The 11933-nt window shown below is 33.6% G+C and overlaps 1 protein-coding gene across 2 annotated transcripts; it reads right to left on the reverse strand.

Moving 5' to 3' along the window:
- Nucleotides 1–5415: 5415 nt before the first annotated feature.
- Nucleotides 5416–11174, reverse strand: LOC137837392 (putative galactose-1-phosphate uridyltransferase). 2 transcript variants are annotated; one of them, XM_068646371.1, is made up of 3 exons: nucleotides 10535–11174; nucleotides 8332–8622; nucleotides 5416–5974 (listed from the first exon to the last, which is right to left on the reverse strand). In XM_068646371.1, the coding sequence occupies exons 1-3, from the start codon at nucleotides 10988–10990 to the stop codon at nucleotides 5708–5710; spliced, it is 1014 nt and encodes a 337-aa protein (XP_068502472.1). In that variant the 5' UTR covers nucleotides 10991–11174; the 3' UTR covers nucleotides 5416–5707. The 2 variants fall into 2 exon arrangements, with proteins under 2 accessions (XP_068502472.1, XP_090157855.1); XM_090301729.1 differs by having other exon boundaries at nucleotides 10433–11098.
- Between the last annotated feature and the right edge of the window lie 759 nt (nucleotides 11175–11933).

Consider the following 11933-nt stretch of genomic DNA (forward strand, 5'->3'; position numbering starts at 1 on the left):
GATACATAAAGGATTACACCTGATGAAGATCAAATCAAAAGATTACAACAATCCTATTCCACTTCTTTGAGAAAACCCAAAAGCTTGAATGCAAATCTTGAAAACTCAAATTTGTTTTCACACTTTCACAAATGTCTCAAAACTGTTATCAAACTTTAAAAGTGTATAACAACCTCTTTAAATACTCCAAAAGATTGTTAAAACATTTAAAGCAAGAGCCTATTCAGTTAGAAAACATTTAAAGCTAATTTGCAATCTTAACAAACATTTTGTTATGGATTTTCAACAAACAATCGGTTGAATTCTCGAAACAATCGATTGAATTGGTTTGACGGCAAAGTCAACCAGCTTCAAACCCTTTTAAAAAACCCTCTAAGTGTCAAATAACCGATTGAAACGATAAAACAACTGGTTGTTTTTCCACTTCTTTATAAAACAATATTTTTCAAAAAGGTTTTGATTCCAAACTGTTTTAGATTCAAACAAAGAGTGGATTACACATCATTCTATCCAAAACCCACCCACACAAGTAGCAACTCCAGCCTTTCATCAAACACCATGGATTTGGAGACATTAAAGCTTCAAGATCATCCTTGATCAACAAATCAAACAAAATATAGGGGGTTAATAGGATCCTTGCTTTATCTTATAGCTAGCATGCCTGACATAATGTTTGTTGTGTGCCTTTGCGCTAGATTTCAATCAAATCCAAAGGAATCACATCTCAAAGATGCTAAAAGGATTATAAAATATTTGAAAGGAACATCTTCTGTTGGGCTATGGTATCCCTCTCATGCCCCTATACAACTTGTTGGGTATTCTGATTCTGACTTTGCAGGTTGTAAGCTAGAAAGAAAGAGTACTAGTGGAACTCGTCATCTTCTTCTAGATAGAATGTAATATACAACAATGATATCTTGTTCAACATTCTTGTTAGTGTGACAGAGATTATTGTTATAGGCGTTGAAGTTGACCTTCACCTTTCTTGAACCTGCACACAAATCTCTTATAAGCTCGATCATGCCCATCTACAAAGTGATTGTTGGATTTATTAGTGTCTAAGTTCAAGAAGGGGAGGGGGGGGGGGATTGAGCTTATAAAATTTTCCCGAAGGAAATTGTTTTAAGAAACTTTTGCAAACAAAAACAAATTGATTCAAAGTAAAACAAATTTATTTTCTGATTTCATAAGCAGTCCAGAAATATAACAGTGGTTTTAAAAAATCAAAAGATTTAATTTCTGACTTTACAATTCTAAATACACCAGATTAAAAAGTCTAGTTAAGAGATATTCATTGCATAAATTAATAACCTTCAAAACCTTTTGAAAATAGTTTCAAAGACAAAAGAACTTTGAACAAGATTGTTTAATTGAATTTTAAACACTGGTATTACCTAGTCAACAATTACAGACACAGTGAATTTTTAAGTAAGATATAGGCCTTATCAGAATCTCGAAGAACAAAATATGATTTAACCCAACAACCGTTAAAACAATAGATTCAATTTTCAAACAAAAAATTTATTTATTACAGATTATCAGATTCCATATTTAAAGCAAAGATCAAGGAAGGAGAAAAGCACACACAATTTTTATACTGGTTCACTCATCAAGAGCTACATCCAGTCCCATCTTAAACCAAGATGGATTTCACTAAACCAAGGCAATCTTTAAAAACATTTCTTGGTTCTTGAACCCTCCAAGACCCAAGATTACAAGCTGAAAAACTCTATTTCAGCCATACACTTACTTCAAGAAACCCTATCAATAAGTACAATTACAAACACCTTTATAAGAGAAAAGTATAGGAAGGAAAACACCTGAAATGCAGATACAAGAGATCAACAACAAGATCCTTATAGTTGCAGAACAATGAAAGAACCTTGAATCTTTAACCAAAGACACCTGCACAAGAGCACTTGAAGTTTTAGAGAAAAACTTTCAAAAACTAAAGCGAATTTCAAACTCTCCCTAGAAGCACTTGAAAATTGTATGCAAAACGTGATTGCAAGGTATATTTTGACCTGAGATTAACCCCTCCTTTTATAGATTTCAAATCAAAATAGATTTAAAAAATAAATAAAGAACTGTTATAAAAATAATAGATTGAAGTTCAAAAGAACATATTGTTACCTATTGTTCTTATTACTATCCCAAGAAAAATACACTGAGAAACTTCTTAAGAAGTTTGATTATTATGACTTTAAGTCAGTGAGCACCCCTTATGATGTTAACTCTAAATTAAAGAAGAATAGAGGAGAATCTATTTCTCAAACTCAATATGCCCAGATAATTGGGAGTTTATTGCATTTAATGAGCTTTTCTAGACCAGATATTGCTTATGCAATAAGTAGACTGAGTAGATACACTCAATGTCCTAGTCAGGATCATTGGGATGCACTTGCGAGACTCATGAAATACTTGAGAGATACAATGGATTATACCATTGAATATAGTGGATTTCCCGTTGTGCTAGAAGGGTACAATGATGCAAACTAGATCTCTAATTCAGATGAGACAAAGTCAACTAGTGGTTATGTATTTACACTTGGGGTGGTGCAGTTACATGAAGATCAGCCATGCAGACTATTATTGCAAGATCAACAATGGAATCTGAGTTTGTTGCTCTCAAGATGGCTGGTAGTGAAGCTGAGTGGTTGAAAAACTTCTTAGCAAACATTCCTTTAGGAATGAAACCAACCCCATTTGTATCAATGCATTGTGATTGCCAATTGAAAATAGCTATAGCTAAAAATAAAACTTACAATGGAAAGAATAAACATATAAAATTGTGACATAATTTGGTGAAACAACTGTTAAAGAGTGGAACGATTTCTATTGACTATGTCAAGTCATAACAGAATCTGGCAGATCCTTTGTCAAAACCCGTAGGGAGAAAAATTATTTTAGAAACATCGAGGGGAATGGGACTTAAGCCACTTCCAAACAAACAAGTGATGGAAACCCAACCTTTGTGATTGGAGATCCCATGAATAGGGCTCATATGGGTAAAAACAAGTCACTTGTTAGTTCTGATAGCATTAATATTGATTTAAAAATCTTTTTTGTCCATTCCTATGGTGTGTGTGAAAGTGCTAGATACTGCATTATCGAAAGGATAAACTTTGTGGTTAAAATTATGAGATAAAAGAGTTTTAACGATTTACAAAGTTTAATGATTTTCATATCCCTTATGTGTGGTATATGATTTGCAACATATTTTGATGAAATCACCTATATGAGTGTCAAGTGGGGCTGGTTGCATGAGATTTTGGCAAGATCTCTATAGCACTCATGAATATTGGGCACGCGCATGGCCTAGTAGCCCAACACAACGATAACAACAAGTAATGTGAGGGTGTATTGTGATTGATAAACCTCTAACACATACTAAGTGTCTTGGTTCATATAGCTTGCTATACCAACTACACTATGTGTTAAGCTCATCAATTTAAGACTAGTTCATATAGCTTGCTATACCAGTTCTGATGCATTACATCTTAGATGAACCCAGTATTATTTTTCTTTCTCTATCTATATGTTTTATCTTTTGCAATATGTGGGGGATTGTTGTAAAATAGAATCTGGTATTGCAAAATAATAAACGAAAAACAGAGTGTGTTGTAAAACAAATCAGAGTGTACATGGAAAACCCTAGATTTTTCGATTCCGTTGGAGGAGATCTCAGAAGTGCAATAAAGACTGGATCTGCACCAAGATTGTCGTGCTTGTTGCCCTCTCCACCTAGGATCGTGGCCGCATGACCGGGAAAGCTCTGCCTGATCCTACGAATGGTCTTTCGGGATACTAGAACGTTGCCGCATTTGAGATGTTGAACGGAAGCACGTGGGTCTGGAAGTTGCAACAAATTTTGTTGTTCCTCACCCTATATAAAGAGATTTCCATCCACTTCAGAAAATGCATCTCTCATTTTCACCTTCTTCATCATCTTCACTTCCTCTCACCTTTTTCACTTTCTCTCTCCTCTTTTATTTTATTTTATTTTACTATTATATTGGGTTCTATTGGATTCTTACTCTTTTAAGAGTAAGTTGCTAGTTCTGATCCTCGGACACTTTCGAGAAATTATTGTTGTATCTTGGGGGACTTGCACAATATATCACGGATAAATTCTTACATACAGTGATTACTCACGCACCTCAAGAAATCAATTTTATTGGTGTTTTAAAGCCTCATTTCCTATAAAAGAAACGTAAATGTTCATTCAAGACTTTGTTACCACATACCTTATGTCATAATCAGTTAATTTAATAAACCTACCATGCCTGACTTAACATTTTCCTTTTCTTTTTAATCTTAAAAACTACTTTTAAGTTACAGTTCATAATAGTACCTGGAGAGAAGAAGTATCTGTTTGATATTTTTTTAATTTAACATACACATTCAATTTACAGTTAATTAACTTAAAAAAATATTTCAACTCATTAGCTCTTTGGATGGAGGGACAAGGAAAAACAATAATGCATGAGTTGGCAAAGAAGAGCCATTCCTTGAGAGCTAATGTATCTAACAGTATTATTGGATGTGATAAGTTATTACAGAATTGAAAATGAGGAAAAAAAAGTATGATTGAAATAGAATATCATTGTATTGTTGACAGAATGATTAGGATCAAGATCCTCTACGGTTCAAACTGTAACTGCATGCCCAGGAGTTCAATAGTATGGTTATTGATTTTTATGTGCATTCAAAAGTTTTAATTTTCTATAGATTATGATGGTTGATATTATCTGCAGTTGAAATTTGGACATCTTGTGATCCTAATCCAAATGGTTGGACTAATAACAGCAGCATATATAGCTCACAAAAATATTAAAGGTAGTTATTGAACCAGCACACAAAATTTCAACCAGTTACGGCAAGAACACTCTACTAACTTAACTCCCTATGCATCCAGTTCATACACGTGCTGCTGACATAGTCTCCATTAATGGAGATGGTGACGGTTGAGTGGTGGGGCTTAGAAGGAACTCACAGAATCTGACACTTTCTACCGTACAACTCATTCAGGAAGGAAAGTTTAAATATACAATAATTGTGGACTTCTTTTTTCTTCAGAAAAAGCAATTAGTGCTTTTCTTGTAAGCTACAAATAGTAACTTCTGAAAAAAAAAGTTCTTAGGATATGTCTTAGTTGATATAAAGAATTGAGTGCAATGGAGATCAAACATTTCCCTTTTTATCTTGTTCCATTCTTATTTTAGTAAATCAAACGGTGGACCTACTTTCTCATCATTCCATCTCCTCCACTTGAGAAAAATACTTTATCACAAATTCACTTTCATTTTTTAGGTTTAAAGAAAAAAGCGTGTATCATATCATGCAAAAGCTATATTATTTGCTTCAGGTTGACGTGGATATAAAATTCAGAGACACTCTAGGAAAAAGTTACCCTTGCCATAAAAATCCCCCAATTTATAAAAAATGCAGTACCCTTTCCTCTTTCTGCACAATGGCTTTCTCAATGATATACAAAGAGTAGTTTATTTCAATTTCAATGTTCCAATATCTCGAGGTTCCATGACTACAATCACTAATGACACATGTAAGAGCCGAAACTCCCTCACTAAGAAGCTCAGATTATAAAAAACTGTGACAAAAAAGCTTGACCCTCGTATGTGTATCAAAGAAACTTATTATTACCTAACAAGTTTGAGATTAGATTACCAATACGTTTCTACATGCTTTATCCTGACTCTGGAACTTTCACTTCCCTTAGAACCTTTGCAGCATCCTCGGGGAACACAGGATTTATGTAACACCCAGTTCCAAGCTCAAAACCCGCAATTCCAATTAGTTGAGGTACTATCTGTATAAACCAATGAGTGTATGCTAACTCTGACCCATTACTGTGAAGTGGACTAGTGTGAATCATATAGTTGAATGGTGGATTGTTCAACTGCAAAGACATCTTCCTGAGCATTAGTTTCAACAAACCTCCCAGTTCAACTGCCTGCAAAATAAATATTAGAAGTAATTGTTAATCTTTGGAACAAGAAACAGGAATAAAGGAGATATTCGTACATGTGTAAATTTACAGTAATACCAGGTGGATCGGTGCTATGTTATGCTAAACATCTAGCATTGCAAATTCCACAATGTGTACTAATAGTTTAAGCTATCTGTGTGCTATGCTAAAGATAATGAATATGGATTACAACATAATAAATCCCCAGAGTTCTAGTGCCCATTAGGCCCTAAAGCATTACTTATTTATCACTGTCCACTATAGATAGATCTCTTACAAGGATATCAGCATCCACTTCCTAATTATTTCCCTGTTCTAAGTTCATCTGCAGAAGCATCGCCAGCGTCTTCTGCAGAATGCAGCATTTTCTGACAGCAGGACCAGATAATCAATATAACAGACTGCCTGCCAAATTCAAAATTTTCCTCTTTGAACCTTTTATCCTTTTGCAGGTCAGAAACATGAAGAACTTCCAAGCTAGCAGTTCGTCATTATTTCCAATATTTATATTGTTTCTGAGTCCAAAAACTCCATGCTTTTCAGATTTAGCCTCAGTCACTAGATGAGAAAATAGATTGGGCTAAACGATGTTTTGTCAAGATAGGCCTGGTCTATTTAAAGAATTTACACTGTTTGTTTCTGTATATTTACTGTTCACGTAAAGAAGAGGAATGTTGAGATTTTGACCCTAAAAAAGGAGAAAAAAAGGAGAAAGATAGGTCATAGTTTGTCTATTAGTACTTTGTCCTTCATTTTAATTATATGTTAATTATATGTTCACAGCAATTGGTTGAAGAAGAACAGTGGAAGAAAGTGAGCACAATCTATGATGTCATAATTGATTATGTCCAGAAGGATAATCGATTACGGACTTTCAACTGTTTATTTACAGTGTGATTGGATATAGGAATGTACTATTTATGTGGAAGTAAAGAGAGAAGAAAGTGTATTAGAAAACGTAAAACACAAAAATTGAAACAAAACTGTACCATTAAACTTTCTTCCATATTGTATGAAGATTTGAAAGAAAGTTTGATGATCCATTATACGTAATGTATATTTAGTGATATATGTTTTCTTTTTCATCTCTTTCTGTTCCATGTTCTCTTTTCTTCCTTACAGTTGGATTGAGGAAAAATGAGTAAAAAATAAAAGAAAATGAGTGAAAATTTTATAATAGATTTGATTAAGGTAATAGAAAAAAAATAAAATCAATTGGATGATATTATGAATTACCAAAATACCCTTGTTTCAATTTTAATAAGAATAAAGATGAACAAAAATTGAAGGATGATTAATTATGAGGTTATTATTTTATAAAATTAGAAATTATATTAAAAAAATAACATTTAAAATTTAATATATTTAAATAATTAATTGAAGATTATATAAAAAAAATCACATACCAAATATATTTCCCTTGTTTTCACATTATTTTACTTTGATAATGTATAGTGACTAAATTTATTAATAGTTGGATAACCTATGTAAATATTTATAGGTTTAATAAAAATTTATTTCATATTTCTTTAATTTTATATCATTTTTAAATTATACAATAACATAATATTTTATTAATTATTTTTTTCCTCACTTCTTTTATGCAATTAGATTGTTCAAGGGAATTAAATTTAATGCTTAAGAGTATTTTATTTTCTACAATTATTTAAAATTAATTTGATAGTCAAACATTTAAATTAAAAAATAATAATTTTCGGACATCCCTGTGAACATATTCTATAACTTTAACAAATAACTGGAACATTTCATAAGGAAGGAAGTGGCAACAAAGCAAAATGTTATGGATTTTTTTAGGCTTGGCTTGATATTTTTAAAAGCTTGACTTAGCCTACTTAAAGACCTATTTAGTTTTTAGATATGTATGACCTATCCTTGACTAATAATAGTCATAGGAAAAATAAAATTCTATTTAAAACAAACTACTAAACTACGAAAATTTAAACCACTACTACCCGATGCACGAGACAAGGTAGAAATAGGTTGATCTGACATTATAAGTGTCGTGTTTAACTTTATTTACATGATAGAAACTGATTTTTAAGGTTTAATATCATGATAACTTATTTAAAAATTTATCTTGCAATAAGATTCCAATGTACCATAATGGCAATGGATACAACTAAAAGTCTAACAACATTTCAGATCTATTTGTTCAGACACTTCAGTATATTTCTGTCACATGCAATGCAATCAGCCCATAATAGGAATAAGTGTCAAGTCACAGAAAATAACTAAAATTAAGCCTTTAATTCACTCCACATACCAGATGCATTATTTGGCACCTAAGAAGCAAGAAGAGTTTGCAAATAAAGAAGTGGTACCTTTTCCGCATCCAATTCATGGAAGTGAGCAGAGTGGTACCGAGGAATAATCCATATCTCAAAAGGAAATGTAGCAGCAAAAGGAACCAGTGAAAAGAAGTTGGTAGATGAATCAATCAAAAGATCTTCACGTTGAATTTCACAAATCAAACATTTCCCTGTCTGATCAAAATGATCTTTCATACTAGCAAGACGGGCAGATACAGTAGGTGGAATAATTGGCAAGGCCATCATCTGACTGTGAGAATGACTCATTGATGCACCAGCTGAAGCGCCATGGTTTTTGAACACCTTCAAAGATTAATAAAAACAAGTTTACAAGATAAAACAAGTGCAAGAGGAAGAAAAAACAGAAAATTATTTATGCAGAAATGTGAAAAACTTGATCAATTTCAATTATTAATGTCAAGGTAGAAAATGATGGAAATGCAGGCATGTAGCCAGTATCTACCATTTGATTAACACAGTGACAACGTTAACCAAAACAGTAAATAGATATATTGTCAATGATGCAAATTAGGCATGCAGCCATTTCTTGTGGCTTAATTGCTCTCATTACCCAAATTAAATCAACAATTATACTGTCTAGAAGCCGTAGTACACAATTGCGCACTGCAACAAATCTAAAACATATTTATCTGCCAATAAATGCAAGATCCACACACACTATTCCCAAATTTCACAAGAGTTTATACCTTTCATTATATCAACACATATATTGCATACTATTACATCTAAAATTCCTGCCTCAGCTTTTGTGGAGCAAGCAAGAATTAAAAAATGATAAAAAAAAATCAAGAGATGGAAAACAGAAAGCAACTTCATGCATTACACAGTCAAAAAACATTAATCCCCATAAGAACACAACCAACAAATTCATCAAAGACAGAGGGTTTCATTCCCACACACCCTTTTTAAGCAAAAAGAACATCTTGGTGCACAAGCAGTGCTCAAAACATCACATAGTAATGCTAAAATATAAAGCATAAGGATTAATGAGGCAGACATAATAAACATTGTGAGATCACAGACGTTAATGACTAATTCAATGTTAGCTAGCACATAATTTCACATTTTATTCATAAGATTCATCAAAGACAAAGGGCTTCATTCCCACACACCCTTTTTAAGCAAAAAGAACATCTTGGTGCACAAGCAGTGCTCAAAACATCACATAGTAATGCTAAAACATTAAGCATAAGGATTAATTAGGCAGACAAAATAAACATTGAGAGATCACAGACGTTAATGACTAATTCATTGTTAGCTAGCACATAATTTCACATTTTATCCATAAGATTCTTCATCAATATTCAAAGTCTGCAAGGAGGAAACAAATTTTATTGATACACTTAAGTCATAATTTACACCATTTTGAAACTAATACGACATTTTACCCTGATAGTGAATAGAACTTAGTTCCTCGAAGATATAGTGTGGTAAAGTTCTAAAAACCAGTCTGCAACCGCAAGTTAGTTTTGGACCTTCAACAACTTCGTTGTAAACATAATCGTGGCCCTATCAGCTGCATCTGTACCTAGTTTTACTACAACCGTAACCACTATCAAAAACCTTGAAGTGTGAGTGATATTTATGCCTGAGGTCCTTAAATGAGTAGTTCTTTAGTCCAATTAGGACCTCTTCTGACCAACTTTACAATAAACATTTCAGAGAGATAAACAAGAAGAAAAAATGAAACAAGTTTCTCTATAAATTAAAATTTTCTTATGCATAAACTAATTTGTAATTTTCTGTTCATATAACTTCTCTAAATTTTGATTTTTAATTAAGTAATGCATAAATTAATTGAAAAACATATCTCATTTTTTCTCTCTCAGAAGTATTTGGGGAAAAGTTTGTCAAAACACATCCTTGGTTTTCTTATCACCAATATCAAAGACAAGTTCTGTATGATGAAATACACATTTACAGACAAAGTGCATGACTGAACAGCAACTGGAAGAGATCAAAATATTTTCAACAATTCCCTCCATCTTCCTTTTGAGCATTGGAATTCAGTAATGTGCATTGAAATTCACACAAAAAAATTCCCAACTTCTGTAAAAAAAGGTAGCCTAATTTGACCAATAAATGCAATTACCAAAGTTCCAAACTCATCAGACAATGTAAATTCGAAGAACAAACACAACGCCGCATCTTTCAGGTGCTAATTGTGAAAATTAGGAGGCTCGTGCGAGCAAACCTGCACGTATTGAATTGATTTATGGCTCGCGAGCTGCTGGATTCTCTCGGTATAAGCGAGGAGAACTCGGCCAATTTCCGGAGGAGGCAAATCGCAGAGCTGAACCGGGTGAACCGGAGTCTCTATGACTACATCGTGAAACCCAAACCCGGTCTGGAGTGAACCGGAAGGGGCGTGTTGGGGTTCCGGGAGGGTGCGGGAGAGTGCGGGGTAGAGGTTCTGGATGACCCGGATTTTCCAATCGGGGTCTCGGGGCGGGACCCGGAAGATCTCAGGCGCGCACTCGTGCTCGTGGCCTATGCAGAAGGGGCACTGTTGGTTCGGGTTAGGGTCGGTGGGGGACTTGGACTTGAAGTCGGAGGGTCGTTTGGCTCGGGCGGGTGAGAATATGACCCAACGGTTCCACACCGCGTCTTTTCTCACTTCTGGGTCTGTGTTTCCCGAGGAAGAGGCCATGTCTTGCTGTGTTCTTATTTCTTATGGATCATTACACTCTGCTTTTGCCTTTTCTCACTTACCACTTCAACATTCTCGAGTATCTCATTCGTCTTTTCTCTTCTTCTTCCGAGGATTCCTAAGTTCGGTTTGGTACCCAACCAAACCGAAAAATATAATTGTAAACGAAAATTTTGAAAATATTAATAAAAGTAATATCTTAATTTTGTTTTTATTAAGAATATTGTTCTTGTCGAGATAAAGTCGATAGGAATTTGGATGGATTGTGAGTCGTCTTCTTCAAACTTTAATGATTTAGTTTTCAAGTGAGGGCTTTACCTGCAGAAAATGACGTTTAAGTCAATAAGAACATCAAGTTTTGGGTTACATAGTGCTAAAGTTTGAGTTCAGATTAGTCTATGTGAGTGATCATCTATTTATAAGCTTTTATAGGCTTGGATCTTTGACACTAGTTTCTCCAGGTTTTAATATGTCATATTATAGTATTCTTTCATAAAATCTGAATATCATGAACATAAATCGGAGTATTTTATCATATAATCAGAGCATTTATGTAATATAAGCATGAATATTGTGCAAATAAATCAGAGCATTCAAAGAAGTTGTTAGGATATTGTGAGTTAATAAGATTTATTCTCATAATATATTTATCCAAATTAATATTATTACATGATGATAATTATGTGGAGATTTATAATCCCAAAAATCATGGTGGCATTGGCCTTGGACCACTTGGCGGGTCGGACTAATCCGTATATGACCAACCAAACCCAAGACAGTACAGATCCCCTAGTCTTGAATCGAGCGAGGGAATGAAAAGGCTTTTCGAAAATGTTATATCTAACTCCAACCAATCAATATATTTATCTTGAAGAGTAGTAGAAATTTTATGCAATAATAATCAAGTTAAAAAAGTCAAACCTTTTTGGTACATGGCTTTTGC

Source organism: Phaseolus vulgaris, chromosome 4, assembly GCF_051622355.1.
Source record: "Phaseolus vulgaris cultivar YP4 chromosome 4, ASM5162235v1, whole genome shotgun sequence".
In the NCBI taxonomy this organism is placed as follows: domain Eukaryota; kingdom Viridiplantae; phylum Streptophyta; class Magnoliopsida; order Fabales; family Fabaceae; genus Phaseolus; species Phaseolus vulgaris.